Raw genomic sequence first — 23,146 nt, forward strand, 5'->3', positions numbered from 1 at the left:
GCAGGTTTGATGATGAGACCTTTGTACACCAAATATAGAAGGCTGCTTTGCTGCGCCAGCGAAAACTTATCTATAAAGATGCAGGAGGAACGTCGGCGATTAGCCACGGTCTCAGCTCCGCCGTACGTACTGAAGGTTATGTCGCTGCTTTTCTCATTAACAAAGATGCTGCGCTAGTATTTTGCAACTTAAGCCGTTGTGTTATTGCATTACTTTAACATTCATAAAAGGTCGTTTAGTGAATTATTGCGAATTTAAAGTAAATTAAACTTTTTAAAAATAACTGACTGGCAACTGCAGTTTGAGGATAACCGATGCAAGGCTAATGTTTTACCTACCAGAGGAACTCAGCAGGTCAGGCAATATCTATGGAAAACAGAGTCAACTTTTCGGACCGAACGGTCTCGGACTGAAACGTCGACTATTTACTCTTTTCCATAATGTTGCGTGACCTGCTGAGTTCCTCCAGCATTTTTGTGTGTGTTACTTTGGATTTCCAGCATCTGCAGATTTTCTTGTGTTTTTAATGTTTCATCTATATGTATTTTCTAGAGTGCCCGCTGCAGAAGCCTTTTTTTCTTTTTGGTGTGAAGATTGTCGAGGTACGGACGAGAGGGCGATTGTTCAAATGTGACTCATCCATTATAGTTAACATTTAGTATCGAATTCGGTTAGGACCAGTTATATTTAGGACACCTTTATATTAAAGGCGTTCATAACTCGGAAAATAAGACTGGGGATATGGGATTTAAAGATCGGTCCTTACGACGCGAGAAACTGGAGGAAATATAACTGTTGTATTTTAGAGCCAATTTTGAGGAGGAGAAGGATTTAGAAAAAGAGTGTAAAAGACCATTCATTTCTTGATTGAGATTGTAAAGATGCACAGTCTCAACCTATTCTAATTAACAGCAGCAAAATTCATGGTTATCAATCCATGAAATCCACGAGTCTCAAATGTAATTTTTGATTCACAGATTGCTCGCTCAATGACCAAAGCGACCCTCGAAACTCCAAACTGGGTATATATTTGCCAGGTAGATAGGAGTAACGCAGCGCCAAAATATGTTAACCTCAGGCCAGACTGGGTCAGAGATGGGCAAACTAAGAAGGGGACATCTTATGGAAAGGAATGCTAAATATTAACCGAGATGGTTTAGAATTTAGCGTCTATGTATGTAATTGGATAGAAATTGCAGCATTTTTAACGGTGCACCTGTGTTGCAGCAATAAACCGAAGCCATGGGGGATACGGAAATGGAGGTGTTTGGACAGGCGGCGATTTACTTGCGCAAACCCGACAAAGAAAGGCTTGAAGCGCAGACCCGACCGTTCGATGCTAAAACAGCCTGTTATGTCTTCGAACCTCACGAACTATTCGTGAAAGGGACAATCAAGAGCAGGGAGGGTGACAAAATCACCGTGGAGACCATAGACAAGAAGGTCAGTTGAAGAGTTGAACATGAAGACATCATTCTGAAACGCTTCACAATGGCGACATTGCCCTAAATAACATTTTTTTTGTTGTTCCTTTTTTATACAGACTGTGACTGCCAAGGAGGACCAAGTCTTCCCAATGAATCCTCCGAAGTTCGATAAAATCGAAGATATGGCTATGTTGACCCACCTGAATGAGGCAGCTGTGTTGTATAACCTCAAAGAACGTTATGCAGCCTGGATGATCTACGTAAGTATAATAACAGTAGACTATCATTATCCATAGACGGTGGCTATTCCTTGACCCAGCGTCCAGTTAGATCCATGCCCCTACCCAAAATACAGTACTGCAAAAGCGTCGAATATAACAATACCAAATCCTAATTAAAGTAACCATGAATGCAATTTCTTCACCTTCGAGGAGTGCATCCAAAATGCTAACAATTCCCTTTGCAAAAAAAAATCACTTTAGATAGGTGATTGCTTTATAGATTCGCAGCGTGTATATCCCAGCATTAAGCCGAATCCATTAAGGATTTATAATTGGCCTTGTGCGAAGAGGCAGCGTTATATTTGCCCAAGTCTAACAATGAAACTCCCTCTGCATAAACATAGTCATCTCAACTCTAGACTGCTTGCCACTTCCATTAAACCTAGCCTCTTGCCATTGCACCCCATCGTTTGCTCATAACTTACTTTGTAATTCTGAACACTTGTTGCTGTCCACATTGCTGCAGTACGTCTCCATGTTCCGTTCAAATAAACTTCTTTTGCCTCTCAAAACGTTTTGTAAAGATAGATGAAAGGAATTTGACACAACAGTTGTATTTTAAATACCAAGTAATGTATGCAGTTTTAGCAAAAGTTACTGTACATCTCACGACCCTGTTTACAAAATCAAAGACCGTATGCTTGTTACCAGTTTTTCATGACATAGAGGACTCTTGCTCTTGTAAACACGAGGAAATCTGCATATGCTGGAATTTCAAGCTCTTGTACTCTCTTTTCGTTGCGAAAATAAAAGCTTAAATCTATAAAGAAGGAACCTTAATTAAAAAAAACATTTTGTCTGCCTTTAGACTTACTCCGGGTTGTTCTGTGTCACCGTGAACCCCTACAAATGGTTGCCTGTGTACAATGCTGAGGTCGTGGCTGGCTACAGGGGCAAGAAACGTCAAGAAGCTCCTCCCCACATCTTCTCCATCTCTGATAATGCTTATCAGTTCATGTTGACTGGTAAATAATCCCTTTTTCCAGTGTTTTTCCTAAAATCGAAATCATGGCACAAATTCATATATCTTTCGATTCTTTGTCCTACAGATCGGGAAAACCAGTCGATCTTGATCACGTAAGTGTTGCAGATTCTGGTTGCCTTTTAAAATCACTTTATTATTTGTGGCACAGCTGTTGAGTTCTTCACGCTATGCTCTCGTCTTCAGCGGAGAATCCGGTGCCGGCAAGACCGTGAACACGAAACGTGTCATCCAGTACTTTGCATTGGTCGCAGCTGCTGGTGAACCCGGCAAGAAGAAGGAGCCAACTGGCAAGGTACAGTTAGAACTAATTTCATTGACATCGGAAACTTTTCGTTGCTTAGCTGCAATCTCCTTCTTCATTCAATAAATGACTAACTTCTGATAACCAAAACTATTTTTACAGGGGACCCTGGAGGATCAAATCATCCAGGCCAACCCGCTGTTGGAAGCCTTCGGTAATGCCAAGACTGTGAGAAACGACAATTCGTCTCGCTTTGTAAGTGTCTTCAAACTTTACGACTGTTACAGCCGTTACACCCCACAATGTAAGATCTATTAACTGTCCAGTTTAATAATAGAAAGGTTTCAATAACATTATATTGTGCATGTTCTCTGACTTTGTTTCACCGTTGACTTGAATATCTTTCACATCAAGGGTAAATTCATCAGAATTCACTTCGGTACCACGGGGAAACTGGCTTCTGCTGACATTGAAACTTGTAAGTGCAGTGGAAACGGAAATGGAAATATTAGTTGTAAATCAAATTGCTATCATGTTGGTCTGTTCTATACTAAATTTACATTAACTCATAACTCTCCAGATCTACTGGAAAAGTCCAGAGTGACATTCCAGCTGAAAGCTGAAAGGAGTTACCACATTTTCTACCAGATGACAACTAATCACAAACCTGAAATTGTTGGTAAGGTTCAAAGTTTTTGAATGTTGATACATTTATATTTGCATTAACATGTGAAAGATTTCTGCCAACAAATTTCACTATATAACCATTCCCCTGTGCTCCCTCCCTCCTTATTCTTGTAGGCTCTTTACCACTCACAGCTGCCTTCCTTCCTTCCACTTCTCCATCTTTCCCTTTATTCCAGTCCTCTCCTAATCGATTCTATCTTCTGCCCTTTGCATCTTCCACTTATCACCTCCCATCTAAGTTTCTTCCTCCACTCAATTAATATTCATATATCACCTGCCAGCTCATTCTCCAACCGCTCCCCTTACTCATTTATTCTGGTTCTGCATTCGCTCTTTCCAGTCTTGGCGAAAGGGTTGGGTCTGAAACGCTGACTGCTCCACTGATGCTGCCTGACCAGCATTTTTGCCTGTTGCTCCAGATTTCCAGCATCTGCAGTGTTTCTTGCGTCTTCAGTATGCACTATTTGCAATGCTATTTTTCATGCAGTCTTTCAATGATTTGTTACTGCCTCATTTTGAAAACTCTCATCTCATTCAATTCAACAAGCTGTTTGAAAGGAAGAGACAAAATCAAATGACATTATTAGATAACTTGTGGCCTTTCATTTGGTACATCACAATTCCACTAACAAAGCATTTGTTTTTGGCAGAGGCTTGTCTCATTACCACCAACCCCTATGATTACCCATTTGTCAGCCAGGGTGAAATCTCTGTTACTAGTATCGATGATAAAGAAGAATTAGTGGCAACTGATGTGAGTACTTACAATATAGCTTCATTTACATCTTCTTGACTAATGGTTCGTTAATTTTTCAAATATTTTATATCTGGATCCAATGACTGTAATCCACTTCACTAACCAAACAAGTTGAGTTAAAAGATCAAAAAATAAGATAATCTGCTCTCCAAATATAAAACATTAAAATTTGTGAAAAACTGAGCTAAAACATGTTGCATGAAGATACGTCAAACTACACAAGCTTTCCTAATAAAGCTGAGAAAACTTTTATGTGGGTATTTTTGTTGGATGCTAATTCTGCTGTTTGGTGTACAGACTGCCATCGATGTCCTGGGCTTCACCATTGATGAGAAGTGGGGCATCTATAAACTCACTGGAGCAGTAATGCACTTTGGAAACATGAGATTCAAGCAAAAGCAGCGTGAAGAGCAGGCAGAGCCCGATGGCACAGAAGGTAACAGTTTCAAGAGACTTATAGAATTTTATTATTTACTAAATTTAACATATTTCAAATCAAACTTCAATCTGGTTAATACTTAATTTCTTTCAAAGTCTAAAGTGAAAAGGTAATGAATTTGTGTTTAAGTGATTTGCAACTTTATTTTTCGAAATATTCTGGGAAGTATTCTCTGTGTTTTGTGTGTTGGTGCTTAGTTGTACAGCATAAACCAGATAACTCATTTTAAATACTAATTACACAGAGAATCTTTGGTAAGAAAATTTGGTGAGCAAGCACAGTAGTAACATTGATTCATAGCTTTAGTATTTCTAACATGTTTGATTACTCCTTACTTTGTGTTAGATGCTGACAAAGTTGCCTACTTGACTGGTCTGAACTCAGCAGATTTATTAAAGGGATTGTGCTTTCCACGAGTAAAGGTTGGCAATGAATTTGTGACCAAAGGTCAAACTGTTCAGCAGGTACAGTTATAAAAAATTCAAGTAAAATGTTTCTGTAAATGTTTGTACTTGGAACAATGGAATTTCCAACAAGTATTGATCATATTATGTCTTTTCAGGTGTATAATGCAGTTGGTGCACTTTCCAAATCCATTTATGAGAAAATGTTCTTATGGATGGTCATCCGTATTAATCAACAACTGGACACAAAGCAGGCCAGACAGTATTTCATTGGTGTGCTGGATATTGCTGGTTTTGAAATTTTTGATGTAAGTATCAGAAACATAAACATTGATTTGAATATGTTTTTAATTAAGTGACAATTAAATTTTATGAAGTATCCCACGTATCTTTCTGTGTGTGCAGTTCAACAGTCTGGAGCAGTTATGTATCAACTTCACTAATGAGAAACTGCAACAGTTCTTCAACCACCACATGTTTGTTCTGGAACAAGAGGAGTACAAGAAGGAAGGTATTGAATGGGAATTCATTGACTTTGGTATGGATCTGGCTGCTTGCATTGAACTTATTGAGAAGGTGGGTAATGATGGGTAAGACATTCATGAAAGGTCAATGTTTATTGTGTATTCTGCTAATGTAAACACTCACCCAAACAAACATTGGGATTCCCACAGCCTCTGGGCATCTTCTCAATCCTTGAAGAGGAGTGTATTGTCCCCAAGGCCACAGACCATACCTTCAAGAATAAACTGTATGATCAGCATCTTGGTAAGTCAAACAACTTCCAGAAGCCCAAACCTGCCAAAGGAAAGGCTGAAGCCCATTTCTCACTGATCCATTATGCTGGCACTGTTGACTACAATGTTAATGGCTGGCTGGATAAGAACAAGGATCCACTGAATGAAACTGTAACTGGGCTGTTCCAGAAATCGTCAATGAAACTCTTGGCTCATCTCTATGCTGCACCTCTCGAAGGTAAAGTTCTGATACAGTCATTAGCAACAATTATTTTGCCAGCATTTCTTCCTTCCCTTTCCTGGTGTTTAGAACAAACAACTATGTTGTGTCTTTACAGGTGAAAGTGGTGCCAAGAAAGGCAAAAAGAAGGGTGGTTCCTTCCAGACAGTATCTGCTCTGTTTAGAGTAAGAATTTTGTTTATTTCAGTCTATATCGAAGCATGTCTCACCATAATTGAATTAACTAACAAAATACTGATTGAATGTAGAAAGCTAATCAAATGTAGAACAGCTGCATGTGGTTATGCTAAACACCATAAGATAAACTAGGTATTAACATCAGTTTGTTATTCATTTCAAAGGAAAACTTGGGCAAGCTGATGACTAACCTGAGAAGCACACATCCACATTTTGTGCGTTGTATCATTCCCAATGAAACAAAGACACCAGGTGAGTTTATTTCATGTAATGTAAGATACAGCAAAGATCAATACAGGTTGAATACCCCTTATATGAATTTCCAAAATCCAAAGCCTTCGAAATCTGATTTTTTTTTTGAGCACTGACATGACATCACAAATAGAAATATGTTATGAGCACAAGTTAATGAAATATGGAAAAGCAATGCATAAAGTGAAAAATGAAAATCTCACTCATGTATTGTCAGTGTCAGAGTGAACATATGCTGCTTAATGGTATGTTGATCTTATCACAACAAACTGAATATTGAAGGTGATTGTGAATATTCAGCAGGCTAGTTGCAGAAATTTAAGAAAAGGCACAACATTAAAATTTTAAAGCATCTGCTAATTACTAAAATCTATCACCAGAACAGTCTACAATGCTGATTGTATTTACACCTTACGTAACAGAATTAAATTAAACTTTAAAGGGTCACTGATGAAAATATAACACCAGAACAAGTCTACAATGCTGATTGTTTTTATGCCTTACATAAAACCTAATAAAAAGTAAAATATAGATACAATGTTCTGCAACCCTTTAATCAAAACATGTATCGTAGGTGGAGACTGGAAGTCTATCATTGTTTGTAGTTGTTCAACACTTCAGTCAGGTATTCTCCTGATGTTGCTGTGCTGCTTTTGTGACCTTGCACACATTATATTTTCATTACATTACTGGTATGTAATAATCTTCACTGTTAAGTGCAATTGTATAATTAACAAGTGTAAGACAAAGCCGCTTACCGGTAGCACATAAATTCAGAGTTGGAAATGATGGCGATCCCGAGTTATCTCATTATATACTCCAAAATCCAAAACACTTAAAGCCCCAAGCATTTCGGGCAAGCTGTACTCAACCTGTATTTTTTTTTCCATTCAGAGAAAATAATGCATCTGAACCAGGTAATGGTATTTATTTGTTTTACATTAAACGAAAAGAAGATAAAACCAATCTGTTGTTGTATTTTAATGATCATTTAAATCCATCAGGTGCTATGGAGAATCAGCTTGTCATACACCAGCTGAGGTGCAATGGTGTGCTGGAAGGTATCAGAATTTGCAGAAAGGGATTTCCAAGCAGAATCATCTATGGTGATTTCAAACAAAGGTAAAAAAAAATCTCAAAGTCTGCACAGTAGTTCTCCTGTCCATTTAAATATTCTTTTAAGAAAACATTAAGGTATTTTTTCTATTAATAAAATAGATACAGGGTTCTCAATGCCAGTGCCATTCCTGAAGGTCAGTTCATTGACAGCAAGAAAGCATCTGAAAAGCTATTGGGATCCATTGATGTAGATCACACCCAGTACAAATTTGGACACACTAAGGTAAATATACTTCAAACTTAACTTTATAATTTTGCAATAAGAGGCTGATGTTAATAAATAATAGTTTCTCAAGGGAAGGCTGGTCTGAATGAAAGAATATTCACACTCTCCACTGTTCCATTGATGACCAAACTTAAAGAACCCACTAACTCCCTTCACATAGACAATCATCTGTCCAGGATAGGATCACACAGTGACAGGATAATTACTTTCTAGTCTTTGAATTCAGGTTTCTAACAAGATGAGCCTTTTTACCCATCCCTAAGCCTTTCAAGAGTGGCTTTTTACTCCTGAAAAGTCACTTTCTCCAACTGCTGTAATCCATATGATGATTGTTACAGTCCTTCAGATATTAGGAATACCAAATATGTAAATGCTCTTTATGAACTTCACGTAAATAACATGAGAATTTATGTCCATTTAAGGTGTTCTTCAAGGCGGGTCTCTTAGGCTTACTTGAAGAGATGAGAGATGATAAGTTGGCAGCACTCATTACCCGTACTCAAGCTATGTGTCGTGGCTTTTTAATGAGAGTTGAATTTAAGAGAATGATGGAAAGGAGGTAAGTACTTCCCTTCAGATATCCAGAATTATTTGCAATAAACCATATATATATTAACATCACAGTTTACTCTAAAAAGAGAAAGTTGTTCTAACCTCTTCGTTTCACTTTTCCGTTAGGGAAGCACTGTTTACTCTGCAGTACAACATCCGTGCATTCACAAATGTCAAACACTGGCCATGGATGCAACTGTACTTCAAGATCAAACCTCTTCTGAAGAGTGCTGAAACTGAAAAGGAAATGGCAAATATGAAAGAAGAGTTTGAGAAAACTAAGGAAGCGCTTGCCAAATCTGAAGCCCGGAGGAAGGAATTAGAAGAGAAAATGGTGGCCCTTGTACAGGAAAAGAATGATCTCCAACTTCAAGTCCAAGCGGTATCTACATTGACCACTTTTGTATCGTTATGAATGTGTACACGTTACAAAACACATAGCCTGGTATAATTCATTGTATCATTTTATGACAGGAAAGTGAAACTCTGGCAGATGCAGAAGAAAGATGTGAGGGGCTGATTAAAAATAAAATTCAGCTGGAGGCTAAATTGAAGGAAGCTAATGAAAGACTAGAAGATGAAGAGGAGATAAATGCTGAGCTAACAGCTAAGAAAAGGAAACTGGAGGATGAGTGTTCAGAATTGAAGAAAGATATTGATGACTTGGAGCTGACATTGGCCAAAGTTGAAAAAGAGAAACATGCCACTGAGAACAAGGTATAAATGGGTGGTTTTGATGTCCAACTAATATATAACATGTATATATATATATACTCCCAAAGTGACAACTGCATGTCATAAAATTTTGTTCATTTTTGTTTGCTAAATGTAGGTTAAAAATCTCACTGAAGAGATGGCCACTCTTGATGAAAGCATCGTTAAGTTAACAAAGGAAAAGAAAGCCCTCCAGGAGGCCCATCAGCAAACCTTGGATGACCTCCAGGCTGAGGAAGACAAAGTCAACACTCTGACCAAAACAAAGACTAAATTGGAACAGCAAGTTGATGATGTAGGTATTCAAAATAACAATAAATCGCATAACATTTAGAAATCCTTCCCTTGAATTGAATCTTGATAAAATAGTATTTTGCTTTTAAAAGCTTGAAGGCTCTCTGGAGCAGGAGAAGAAACTCCGCATGGATCTTGAGCGTTCTAAGAGAAAGCTTGAAGGTGACTTGAAGCTGTCACAAGAAGTAGTAATGGATTTGGAAAATGACAAGCAACAACTGGATGAGAAACTAAAGAAGTGAGTATTTAACTTCTGAGCAAAATCGATCTTTGTTCCAATCCGTTGCTTAAATGACCATGATTGGCATATAGAACTTGCTAATCAAAACATAGGCCCTTTAGTCAAAGATTTTATATTACTTTGAGGATGTATATCCCAAAATATCCGTGGTAGAACTCAAGAAAAAATTCCCGTCATTATCTAAAACACTAAACATTCTTGTAGTAAGTAACAATGTATTAACGGGAAATTAAGACTTATTTAAGTATGAATTATTTATCACACAATTACTGCCTCGGTATGTCAGAGAAAATATTAAAAAAACTGAATTTGCTAATATTACAGAACTTCATTAACAAATTAATTTAATTTGTATCTTTTACTCTTTCTATCGAAAGGAAAGAGTTTGAAATCAGCCAGCTTCAAAGCAAAGTTGAAGATGAGCAGGCAATGGCTTCCCAGCTGCAGAAAAAGATTAAAGAATTACAGGTGATGTATATGTCTAGTGAATTTATCAGTGGCATTCAGTAAAGGTCATATATTTGAATTGAAGTTACTGGTTCCGTCATTATAATCAATGCATGTTTATCTTAAGGCCCGTATTGAGGAGCTTGAGGAAGAAATTGAAGCTGAACGTACTTCTCGTGCTAAGACTGAGAAACTGAGAGCTGATCTTTCTCGGGAACTTGAAGAGATCAGTGAGCGACTGGAAGAAGCTGGTGGAGCAACTGCAGCTCAGATTGAAATGAACAAGAAACGAGAGGCAGAATTTCAGAAAATGCGCCGTGACCTGGAAGAATCTACCCTCCAGCATGAAGCCACAGCTGCTGCTCTTCGCAAGAAGCAGGCTGACAGTGTTGCAGAACTTGGGGAACAAATCGATAATCTACAACGTGTGAAACAGAAACTCGAGAAGGAAAAGAGTGAGCTGAAGATGGAAATTGATGACCTTGCCAGCAACATGGAATCAGTGTCCAAAGCTAAGGTATAGTGACAGAGGGCACTAACTACTACACATGCAGAATTAATTTTAACTCGTAAACTGGGTACAGATTGTCTTGCATCTTTTCAAAACTGATTGTTCTGGTTTTAGGCAAACCTTGAGAAATTAGCCAGGACACTGGAGGACCAGGTCAGTGAAATGAAGACCAAACATGATGAACATCAACGTTTGATCAACGACTTATCAGCTCAGAAAGCACGTTTTGCAACAGAAAATGGTATTGATCAGTTCTATGTTGATAATGTAATTCTTGTGACCCTGTAAAAATTTTAGAAAGCATAAAATAAAATTCATAGACAAGCTAGAAGGCAAAATTTGATAGAGACCCAAATTAACTCACCCAGTTCAGGTTGGGTTAGACCTTGCGGATCAGGCTCAGCGCTTAACCCACGTCAGGATTATTTCTTGAATACATTGATGTATCTGACATTCTTGATCAATATCTATAGTTTCACCTCAAGCAGCACAATAGCGTGTCTGAGACTCATATTAAAAAAACAGTTGTGCAAGGTCTGGTTTGGAGAAAGTGCAAAGTGCTAAGTTTGGGTTTGAACAGAGCCATAGATCAATACAGCACAGATACAGGTCCTTTAGCAAATGCTGAACACGGTGCCCATCTAGCTAGTGCTAACTTACTATTAGGACCATATAGCTCTGAGCCCCACTTCTCCAAGTGCTTTTTAAATGATGATTATACCTGCTGCAAACACTTGCCCCTGGCAATCCATTCCATATACTCACCACCCTCTGCATGAAACAGTTGCCTAAGGTCCCTTTCAAGTCTTCCCATTGCACCCAAAACCCATGTTAGTTTTGGACTTCCTTACCCTGGGGAAAAGATTGTTACCAGTTACAGTACCTTGTGTATGCCACTTACCTAGTTGAGTTGGATTTTAACTTTATATCTGAGCAGAACTATAGCCTACATCCCTTCCACATCGTGGAAAGGACACAAATCCCTATGTGACGCGACTGACTCTCTCAGATCAGACTTTCTCACACTAGAACATAACACCTCTGACTAGTACTTGTTACAAATCAATTATTTATATGCTGAATGGTTTCTGCATAATCATACAGGAAGTACTCTGCAATGTTGATATAATTTTTAAAGGTACATTTAAGGTCAGAGAAATAGATACAATATACATCCTGAAATACTTATAACTATTTCTGATTTTCAGGGGAACTGACCCGCCAGGTGGAGGAGAAAGAGGCCTTAGTATCTCAGTTGACAAGAGGGAAACAAGGATATACCCAGCAGATTGAGGAACTCAAAAGACAGCTGGAGGAAGAAACAAAGGTACCAATATAATTACTATACACCTTCAATATTAGTTTAACAAGAAAATTCATACTAAAAAAAGAATGGCGCATATCTTGCTGGGCAATGCTGGCAATTCTGTAGTGTATCTCAAACATTTAACCTCATAATTACCAGAAAGTTCATGATGTCCATATTTGTAGAAAGGAAGAAGCCCAGTCATTTGAGTAGTGAGCTCCAGTCTTGTTTGAGAAAGAACATTCTGTAAGTTTTTAATATTACTACAATTCTTAATTATTTCAACTATTTAAAAGTATGCAAGTAATTTCCTCAGATTTTACACCTTCAAAAACTTTTAATAGTGTTCAAGTACGACAAAAATATGATGATAAATTGTAGGAGCAGAATCAGGCCATTCAGCCCATCGAGTATGCTCTGCCATTTCGTCATGGCTATTCCATTTCCTTTCAACCTCATTCTCCTGCCCTCCCTGCAGAATGTGTTACACACTGACTAATTAAGAACCTATCAATGTCTGTCTTAAGTACACCCAATGACTTGGTCCCCACAGCTGTCTGTGGCAATGAATTCCACATATTCACCACGCTCTTATTAAAGAAATCTCATCTGTTCTAATCTGACATCCTTCTATTCTGAGACTGTGCCCTCTGATCTTAGACACCCCGACCATAAGAAACATCCTCTCCAAATTCACTCCATCTAGGCTTTTCAACATTTGATATGTTTCAATGAGTCTCCCCCTCATTCTTCTAAATTTCAGTAAGGTCCAGAGCCATCAACTGCTCCTTATACGATAGGGCTTTCAATCCCGAAATCATTCTTGTTTCTCTGTGTAGAACTTCCTCTGAACCCTCTCCAGTATCAGTATATTCTTAGATAAAGTGCCAAAAACTGTTCACAATACTACAAATGTGGTCTGACCAATGACTAATAAAGCCTTAGCATTACATTCTTGTTTTTAAGTTCTAGTCCTCTTGAAATGAATGCTAACATTGCATTTGCCTTCCTCACCTTTAGGGAATTCTGCACAGGTACTCCCAAGTCCCTTTGTGTCTCAGATTTTTGCATTTTCTCCCTATTTAGAAATGAGTCTATACTTTTATTCCTTCTACCAGAGTACATAACCATATGCTTCCTGCCACCGTATTCCATCTGCCACTTCGTTGTCCATTCTCCTAATCTGTGTAATTCCTTCTGCAACCTCACTACTTCCTCAATACCAGCTGCTCCTTCACCTCTCTTTGTATCATCTGCAAACTTGGCCACAAAGCAAACAATTCCAGCATCCAATTCATTGACATACAACGCAGGAAGTAGCATCCTAAACAATGATCCTGAGGAACACCACTAGTCACCAGCAGCCAATCAAAAAGGGCTCCCTTTATTCCCACTCATTGCCTCCTGACAATCAGCCAATGCTCTACCAAGCTAGTATCTTTCCTGTAATACCATGGGCGCTTATCTTGTTAAGCAGCCTCAAGTGTGGCACCTTGTAAAAGGCCTTCTGAAAATCCAAGTACACAGAATCCACCAATTCTCCTTTGTCTATCCTGCTTGTTATTTCCTCAAAGAATTTCAACAGAATTGTCAGGCAAGGTTTTCCGTATTTTATAATGTGCCACCAAGTACCCTGAAACAACCCCTTTAACAATTGACTCCAATATCTTCCCAACCACAGAGATCAGGCTAATCATCTTATAATTTCTTTTTTTGAAGAGGGAGTGACATTTGCAATTTTCCAGTCCTCTGGAAGCATGCCAGATTAGTGAATCTTGAAAGATCATTCCCAATGCCTTCACAATCCCTTCAGCCACCTCTTTCAGAATCTTGGGGTGTAGTTCATTAGTTACTGATGACTTATCTATTTTCAGCTCTTTCAGCTTCCTAAGCAACTTCTACTGAGTAATAACAACTGCACTCACTTCTGCCCCCTGACCCACTCAAACTTCTGGCATTCTGCTAGTATCTTCTGCCATGAAGACCAATGCAACATACTTACTCTGTTCCTTTGCTATTTCCTTGTCTCCTATTATGACCTCTCCAGTGTCATTTTCCAGTGGTCCAATATGCCTGTTTTACTCTTTAAATATCTGAAAAAAACCTTTGGTATCTTATTGGCTAGCTTACCTTCATATTTCAATTTTCCCCCCATGGTTTTTTTTAGTTGATTTCTGTGGGTTTTAAAAGTTTCCAAATCCTCTAACTTCCCACTAATTCTTGCCTTATTATATGCCCTCTTTTGCTCTTATGTTGTCTTTGTCTTCCCTTGTCAGCCATGGTTGCAAAATACTACTTCTCCTTTGGGATGTACCGATCCTGTGCCTTCTGAATTGCTCCCAGAAACTCCAGACATTGATGTTCTGCCATCATCCCTGCTAGTGTACCCTTCCAATCAACTTTGGCAAACTCCTCTCTCATGCCACTAAAATTCCATTACTATAACACTAATACATCTGCCTTTAGCTTCTCCCTCTCATATTGCTGCCTGAATTCTCTCATATTATGATTGCCCTCTCCAAGAGCTCCTTTACTTTAAACTCCCTAATCAAATTTGGTTCATTACACAACACCCAATCCAGAATATCTGAACCCCTAGTGTGTTCAGCCACATGTCGCTCTAAAAAGCCATCTTATAGGCATTCTACAAATTCTCTCTCTTGGGATCCAGCACCAACCTGATTTTCTCAATCTATCTGCATATTGAAATCCAGCATGACTAATGTAACCTCACCCTTTTGACACGTTTTTTCTACCTCCCATTTTCCACATCCTGGTTACTGTTTAGAGGCCTGTATATGACTCTCATCAAAGTATTTTTACCATCGCAATTTCCTTACCAACAAAGATTCTACATCTCTCGATCCTATGCCCTACATCACTTTCTAAAGAAAGTTCATGGAAAGTCAGGAAGAGTGGGGACATGGCAATGTCATCTGTTAGCTTCTTTTCTCACCCTTAATTGATTCATAGGCAGGACTCATCTTAATAGAATTTGTCTCAATTTGGAACATTTCAACAAAGTTATGTTGCTAGATCAAAAGAAAAATCTGTGCCATCATATTTCTGGATTTTTTTTTATAAACCAAGTTGCTATTTTACCTTTGGAAGAGTATTTCTATTCATCATAAGTTATCCAGGTTCAGTAATTCACTAAGAATCAGAGGTACGAGCTGTTTCATCATTTAACACAATGATTTCAGGCTAAGGGTGCTCTGGCACATGGTCTGCAATCTGCCCGCCATGACTGTGATCTCCTCCGTGAACAATATGAAGAGGAAGTGGAGGCAAAGGCTGAGCTCCAACGTGGAATGTCCAAGGCCAACAGCGAAGTGGCTCAGTGGAGAACGAAATATGAAACTGATGCAATTCAGCGCACAGAGGAACTGGAAGAAGCCAAGTATGTAATGAAAGTAACCTGGCTTCTCCCACCACATTCTGTCAATGATTATTTGTGTGCTTCACTTCCTGGGAGAAAATGTTGTTACGCCGGTTCTCTTACTTTTCAGGAAAAAACTTGCTCAACGCCTGCAGGATGCAGAAGAGCACATTGAAGCTGTGAACTCCAAATGTGCTTCATTGGAAAAGACGAAGCAGAGATTGCAGGGTGAAGTGGAAGATCTGATGGTAGATTTAGAGAGGGCAAACTCAGCAGCAGCAGCTCTAGACAAGAAACAAAAGAACTTTGACAAAGTAAGTGCAGAATTTTTCCACTATGTTGCTGTTTCTGTCATTCTAACATGTTGATATTCAAGAATTTCACCGTCAGAGTGTCTCTACAGTGGCTGCATCACTCTATATTCAGACTAGATCTGATGTTAAATGAAGGGGTTTAACCACTTACACACAGCATTCACTTTCAAACATTTATGAATGCTAGCTCAAAATTTCTATGACAAAATGGATAGAGTTTCACTAAATGAACCTGCAAGCAATCTGGAGAAAGAAACAGTTGAATGGTTAAAGTAATTAATTATTTCAAGTTTAAAGTGCACCGTGACCCTATCGAATGTGCAGGGCTATTTAAACTCAGAAATGATGCTCTTTAGTTCTATAATTGCACTATTTTGTCCTTACAAAATATGGAGTATTGAATTGCATTGTAGCTATTCAAACACACAATTAAGAATTTTTTGGTTAATGCAGGAATACATCAGGACTATAATTGTAGTGCAGAATACAATTCCTGTTTTACAACTACAGAACAACTTTTGCTACTATACTGTATAGATTCTGGCAGACTGGAAACAAAAGCATGAGGAAACCCATGCTGAGCTGGAAGCTGCTCAGAAGGAATCACGAGGTCTAAGTACTGAGATCTTCAAGATGAAGAATGCATATGAGGAGTCTCTGGAGCAACTGGAAACTCTTAAACGAGAGAACAAGAATCTACAACGTAAGTGCAAAACTTTGCCCATCACGTAAATGTTTTAAATTGTTGAACTTATTGAACCACTGGAAATTAAGACTACCTGGTCCAGATTTAACTAAAACTGCCTGAATAATGGAACAGTGAAATAGACAGTAATTATTTCGTGCTGAAATCCTGACGCTGTGAAGGACTGTTCAGACATTCTGACAGCACCATCCTTATTGCTTCAAAATCTACTTGAAATTAAATCTCAGTTTTAACCAACAAAATAGACCTAATTTGAAATTCATTTCCATAAAACAGAGGAGATTTCTGATCTCACTGAGCAACTGGGTGAAAGTGGAAAGGCTCTCCATGAGATGGAAAAGGCAAAGAAGACAGCTGAACAGGAGAAGAGTGAAATTCAGTCTGCTTTGGAGGAGGCAGAGGTAAAATAAATTTAAATATACTGAACTTTAGACCAAATGGTCCAGCAGGTTTGTCACACCCGCTGAATGCATGAAGAGTTTTCACATCTATATAGACTTAAAATGGCTAAATTCAAAAGGAACAGGCTAAACAGTAAAAGATGTTTACTCTTCTCAAAGCACAGGCTCCTTACCTTGGAATAAACAGCAAGATTTAAATTAATCCTTTATAGCAAATTGTTAAGAGTTTACAGTTAGACTTTAAGGCAGACCTTATTAACAGAAGAGAGTGGATTGAAGGGCTCCTAGAAAAGTAAATGCTGAAATTATTTAGTCGGCCAACCAGCATCAGCTGAAATGGAACTGGTTTATTTTAGAAATTCATCACCTGTTAGTAATGCTATAAATTATATATCATGAAATTAATTTCATAGGTACTGCACACTGGATGAGAATTTCTAGGCACACTGTAGCTGGAGAACATTGAAGCACAGCTTCAGAAAGAAAGCATGTCCCCTTAGAAAAGAGATGAGGAGGAATTTCTTTAGCTGAAGAGTGGTGAATCTGCGGAATTTATTGCCACAGACAGCCACAAGGCACAAGGGCCAAGACACTGGATATGTTTAAAGCAAGGTTGATTTAGATTCTTGATTAGTATGTTGCACGGGGCGACTGAGGAGAACCCAAGGGCAGGACACCGGCACGTCAACTGAGTTGGGGATGCTGGCGTAGACGTGAACATAGAACAGCAAACCGGAGGAATCTTGACAAGGATAAAGTATGTACAGGGACTATCTTGAAACTAGAGCAGAACTTGGAACTAAACTTAGAACTAACTGTTCTAAGCGGACAAGAGAATGAGGTATCACACGAGAATAAACCAACAAACTGAGAACCTGAAATAGAGAAGCCATCGTACTTTTTTTACAGTCTCTGATGAAAACGAGGTGTACTATAATTAGGTAAACTAGCAGCAATTGGAAATCTAATGACTGAAATCAGGGCATAATAAAGGAGAAAGGAGCATTAAAGGGGAACAGCCAAATGGAACAATGACATAGTAAGGGTATCAACGGTTAGGAGGAGAATGGTGTTGAGAGAGATTAGTAAATAAGCTATGATTGAACGGTGGAGCAGACTCAATGTGCTGAATGGCCTAATTCAGCTCCTGTGCCCTACGGCCTACATGCATTTTCGGCACAAGGCCTTTCATTATAGAGCGGTTATGAACTATAACATGATCTGCTTTAAAACTCCGATGCATGCACTTTTATTTTGTATATTCCCAGAAGGATGCCAACATTAAGTTACCAACCCCAGTTTACAAGATCAAGATGTAATGGGGTTTTAAACAGCTTGTTTAGCTTATAAGTAATAAACAGATATTAAAAAATGTTTTCTTCTGTGGTCACTGAGATACTTGGTCTGGCAAATATCCATTTAAAACCACTAAGCTGTTCATCTCTGCCGGCCCCACAACCACCATGCTCCTATAATTCTGACATTTTGCTCATCATCAGTTTTAATCACACCACCACTGAGGTACCCACAACTACAATTCCCTCCTCCTCTTTTAAGCATATGCTTGAATCCTTTCTCTTTCTATACACTTGTGCTATGATATCAACTTAATGAATTTATACCTCACATAATTCTTCCCTAGGAGATAGGAGTAAACGTAGTCACACACAAGATAAAACAAACTCTTATACCTCATCAGTCATTTGTAAATAGAGAAATGAAAATAGGTTGAAAGCATCCCCAAGAATGAGGTTCAGGAAAATTGCATTAGCTAATTTTCCAAATAGACTTGATGGGAGCAAAACGTATATCCCTTGGAGACTTCTGCAATTCAGCATTCTACAATCTGCTCTGGTTCTAATAATTTTTGAAAGTGTAGGATGACAAAATCTGTAGAGTTGTTAAATTGATCACTGTGCATGAAATAATTTTATAATGTAGTATTCCAGAAAGATACGTGAATTTAATGCATCGTATCAAAGCAACCTTTATGATAACAATGTGTGGACATACTCAAATTCACTTGACCTCTCTTGTAGGCCTCTCTGGAACATGAGGAGAGCAAGATCCTCCGTATTCAGCTGGAACTGAACCAAGTGAAATCTGAAGTTGACAGGAAGATTGCAGAGAAAGATGAGGAGATTGATCAGGTGAAGAGGAACCATCAGAGAGTTGTGGACATGATGCAAAGTGCTTTGGAGGCTGAAGTCAGGAGCAGAAATGATGCTCTTAGAATCAAGAAGAAAATGGAGGGCGATCTAAATGAAATGGAGATTCAGCTGGGACACGCCAATCGTCAGGCCTCAGAAGCTCAGAAACATCTCAGAAACCTGCAGGGTCAATTAAAGGTTTGTATGATGGGGGAATTAATTCCTTGTTTACATTTAATTGGTACTTAGCTCCAAATATTATGCAATTATTTATCATCATAAAATGTGATATTTACATAATTAAGTTTTGCTAATAATACTTTGCTTGCAATTTGAAATTTTAAGCAAATACAAACTTTTCATTGAATTTTAAATTTACATGAATACAATGTGAATATGAAGAATTTATTGTAATATCTGATAACAAAGGAATCCTGCTTTCTAAACAGGACACACAATTACAGCTGGATGATGCTTGCAGAAGTCAAGAAGACTTGAAAGAGCAGTTAGCCATCGTGGAACGCAGAAGTGGTTTGCAACAGGCTGAGATTGAAGAAATGAGAGCAGCTCTGGAACAGACAGACAGATCTCGCAAAATTGCTGAGCAAGAGCTGGTTGATGTCAGTGAGAGGGTTACGCTGCTGCACACTCAGGTTTGTCTCCCCTCACTTTGAATCCAATGCGCATGCAGATCCTGCTATATACCAGCATGGTGCTAAGGTTACAAACTAAAATTGCTCAGAAGTGGAGAAGCTTCAGGATGAACTTAAAAGCAGAATCTTATTGTTATTTTTAGTTAATTGTCCTGTCCAGCAGCCTACCTGGCTTATGAGAAAGTCCTCTATTGATAGTCATAGTCATAGTCATACTTTATTGATCCCAGGGGAAATTGGTTTTTGTTACAGTTGCACCATAAATAAATAGTAATAAAACCATAAATAGTTAAATAGTAATATGTAAATTATGCCAGGAAATAAGTCCAGGACCAGCCTACTGGCTCAGGGTGTCTGACCCTCCAAGGGAGGAGTTGTGAAGTTTGATGGCCACAGGCAGGAATGACTTCCTATGATATTCTGTGTTGCATCTCGGTGGAATGAGTCTCAGGCTGAATGTACTCCTGTGCCCAACCAGTACATTATGTAGTGGACGGGAGACATTGTTCAAGATGGCATGCAACTTGGACAGCATCCTCGTTTCAGACACCACCGTCAGAGAGTCCAGATCCATCCCCACAACATCACTGGCCTTACGAATGAGTTTGTTGATTCTGTTGGTGTCTGCTACCCTCAGCCTGCTGCCCCAGCACACAATAGCAAACATGATCGCACTGGCCACCACAGACTCGTAGAACATCCTCAGCATCATCCGGCAGATGTTAGAAGGCTATAGTTTGCTGGGCACGTTCACTGAAATGTTTTCAGTTTCTGGGAATCATGCAATACATACCCAATACAGTATTGGAAACTAATTTAATAATAAGTGTCTAAATCTCTCCACAGCATGACATCAAATATCCCTTCCATAGAACCATTGGCAGCAATATAGGTGTTCAGATGATGATTGATGATGCACTCTCTATTTTGTTTTTACATAGTTATTGCAACAATGTTCCACCCACCTGCACTATGGTTTGATATTAATATTGGTTATCCCACAAAACTTTTTCAAAAGTTGTCTTTTCCTGCAGAACACAAGCCTCATCAATACAAAGAAGAAGCTGGATGCCGACCTGAACCACCTTCAGTCTGAAATGGAAGAAACTATCCAGGAGTCAAGAAATGCTGAAGAGAAAGCCAAGAAGGCTATCACTGATGTAAATCGGAAGTTTTTTTAAATATAAATACTGATTCTTATTTTAACTATCTTATTGGTATAATTTAGATTTTGAGCTTGAATAATGATTTGTCCAATTGCCTCATATTGCAAGGCTGCCATGATGGCTGAAGAGCTGAAGAAGGAACAGGACACCAGTGCTCACCTGGAGAGAATGAAGAAGAACCTTGAGCAGACAGTGAAGGATCTGCAGCATCGCCTGGATGAGGCTGAGCAACTGGCATTGAAAGGAGGAAAGAAGCAGCTCCAGAAACTGGAGGCTAGGGTAAACAATGAGGTTATTTTAGTGTTATACATACTGAAACCTTAGGAAACGAATAGATATTAACAAATCTCATTTGTTGGCTGATTTAGGTGCACGAGCTGGAAAATGAGCTGGAAGCTGAGCAGAAACGCGGTGCTGATGCCATTAAAGGTGTACGCAAGTACGAGAGAAGACTCAAGGAACTGACATATCAGGTACAGCAAGGGAGTAAGTAGGAGTGGCATGAACTGTGGGATATAGCAATACTTATTAATCTTCAAACTGAGCACAAATTTTGCTTCTTTCATGATTTTCACAGTCAGAGGAAGACAGAAAGAATGTCCTGAGACTACAGGACTTGGTTGACAAGCTGCAGCTGAAGGTTAAGGCCTACAAGAGACAATGCGAGGAGACTGTAAGTAATTCTAGTTCAAATTACATTTTCAATAGTTTTATGCATTTTTATGATACAAAAATTTAAATATTCAGACCTGTTTCAGTTACGTGTGTCAATCCACAATACTTTATGACCTTAAAGCAGAAACCACAAGCCCCTTTGATCCCCATAGCCTTTAACTTTGAGCCATTTAGTAAGTAACTTCATTTCTTAGTCTGAAGTGAATGACCTGGAAATTGCCTAAAACCCATTTACCACACTTGCCAATTTGTAATTAAAACTTCTTTCAACATTGCCTATGGCAGTGCACATCATTGTGTCCATGGAAGATTTGTATATTTGACTTGCTCTACTTCTTTTGAAGTATAGTGGTTAATTGTAATTAAACATAAATTCTTGCAAAGCGTCACAAGACAAAATCTTAATAATAAATACATACTCATTATCTATGTTCTTAGTCACTGCCAAATAAAATAAAATTATAACAGGAAGGATTCCAATTCAACCGAAGACATCAGCAAATGCTTTAAGATATAGTAAAACAATTTTGGTCTGTCTATGCTGTGTTTAAATTCAATTATGTATATGCAAAAGATCAAATATACTAAGCAGTCCAATTTCCAGTCTTCATTCATAACAATGCATCCAGAAGTCACTGGGATACAATAATTTTCAGTTGTATGACCATTCCTATTTAAAGTGGTCACTGTTCTGACAAAATATTAAAATTTATAGGAGTGCCAAGTGATTATTTATATTTTCCTATTACCAGTGTTTCAGCCTGCAATCTAATGATGTCTCATACTATATTCCTATAGGAGGAACAGGCCAACATGCACCTGTCCAAGTTCAGAAAGGTGCAGCATGAACTGGAGGAAGCCGAGGAACGTGCTGACATTGCAGAGTCTCAAGTCAACAAACTCAGAACTAAAACCCGGGAGATTTCTACAAAGGTATTATGGCTCAAGTAACTTTAACTATAAGATCATGAGACACAGGAGCAGAATTAGGCCATTTGGCCCATCGAGTCTGCTCCGCCATTCAATCATGGCTGCTCCTGGCTCAACCCCGATTTCCGGCCTTCTCCCCGTCACCCTTGATGCCATGTCCAATCAAGAACCTATCAATCTCTGCCTTATATACACCCAGCAACCTGGCCTCCACAGCTGCATATGGCAACAAATTCACCACCCTTTGGCTAAAGAAATTTCTCCTCATCTCTGCTTTGAAAGGGCGCTGTGCCCTGTTGTCCTTGACTCTCCCACAAAGGGAAACATCCTGTCCACATCTCCTCCCTCTCGGCCTTTCCACATTCGAAAGGTTTCAATGAGATCTTCCCACCCGCCCCCCCCCAATCCTTCTGAATTCCGGTGAGTACAAATATCCCTCATTTGATAACCATTTCATTCCTGGAATCATTAATTATAGTGGTAATTAATTAAAATTTACATATACTTTTGTTTGTAATAATCATATACTGTAAACATAACTAAAAAACTTGTATTGTTTCATTGCATCAAACCAACAATTTGCATTTCCTTTTCATCTATTAGAGCGCTGAAGAGTAGAAGGCAAGATGAAATGGTCCAAAGAAGAAATCCACAAAATGTGTATTTCTCTGTAACATACAGTAGTTTTATAAATTAAGTGATAACTAAAGAAATAAAAGTGCAACACTGAAAAA

At 38.6% G+C, this 23,146-nt stretch overlaps 1 protein-coding gene and 1 long non-coding RNA gene across 5 annotated transcripts in view; one reads left to right on the top strand and one right to left on the bottom strand.

The window, feature by feature from the left end:
* LOC140187237 (uncharacterized) overlaps positions 1-23,146 on the bottom strand; it is a 57,229-nt gene that overhangs the window by 28,813 nt on the left and 5,270 nt on the right. The window lies entirely within an intron of this gene.
* On the top strand, positions 114-22,433 carry LOC140187234 (myosin-4-like). The gene is made up of 40 exons (XM_072242337.1): positions 114-135; positions 553-602; positions 1,228-1,443; positions 1,544-1,687; positions 2,517-2,673; positions 2,758-2,785; positions 2,877-2,985; positions 3,097-3,189; positions 3,349-3,412; positions 3,515-3,613; positions 4,272-4,375; positions 4,676-4,814; positions 5,163-5,281; positions 5,380-5,529; positions 5,627-5,797; positions 5,896-6,196; positions 6,297-6,364; positions 6,541-6,628; positions 7,633-7,750; positions 7,847-7,970; positions 8,396-8,532; positions 8,652-8,907; positions 9,000-9,242; positions 9,358-9,534; positions 9,626-9,771; positions 10,152-10,242; positions 10,349-10,738; positions 10,847-10,973; positions 11,941-12,059; positions 15,242-15,438; positions 15,548-15,731; positions 16,269-16,434; positions 16,714-16,838; positions 18,878-19,186; positions 19,438-19,641; positions 20,676-20,801; positions 20,916-21,086; positions 21,176-21,280; positions 21,385-21,480; positions 22,281-22,433. Exons 3-40 carry the CDS (start codon positions 1,243-1,245, stop codon positions 22,431-22,433), a joined length of 5,799 nt encoding a protein of 1,932 aa, XP_072098438.1. The 5' UTR covers positions 114-135; positions 553-602; positions 1,228-1,242.

Source organism: Mobula birostris, chromosome 24 (genome assembly GCF_030028105.1).
Source record: "Mobula birostris isolate sMobBir1 chromosome 24, sMobBir1.hap1, whole genome shotgun sequence".
Lineage (NCBI taxonomy): Eukaryota > Metazoa > Chordata > Chondrichthyes > Myliobatiformes > Myliobatidae > Mobula > Mobula birostris.

Bases quoted from the DNA above. Each gene is read 5' to 3' on its own strand.
- LOC140187234 (XM_072242337.1), top strand. From the start codon at position 1,243: ATGGGGGATACGGAAATGGAGGTGTTTGGACAGGCGGCGATTTACTTG. The intron at 3,413-3,514 runs GTAAGTGCAGTG...ATAACTCTCCAG, and splicing joins TTCTGCTGACATTGAAACTT to ATCTACTGGAAAAGTCCAGA. The intron at 15,732-16,268 runs GTAAGTGCAGAA...TATACTGTATAG, and splicing joins AACAAAAGAACTTTGACAAA to ATTCTGGCAGACTGGAAACA.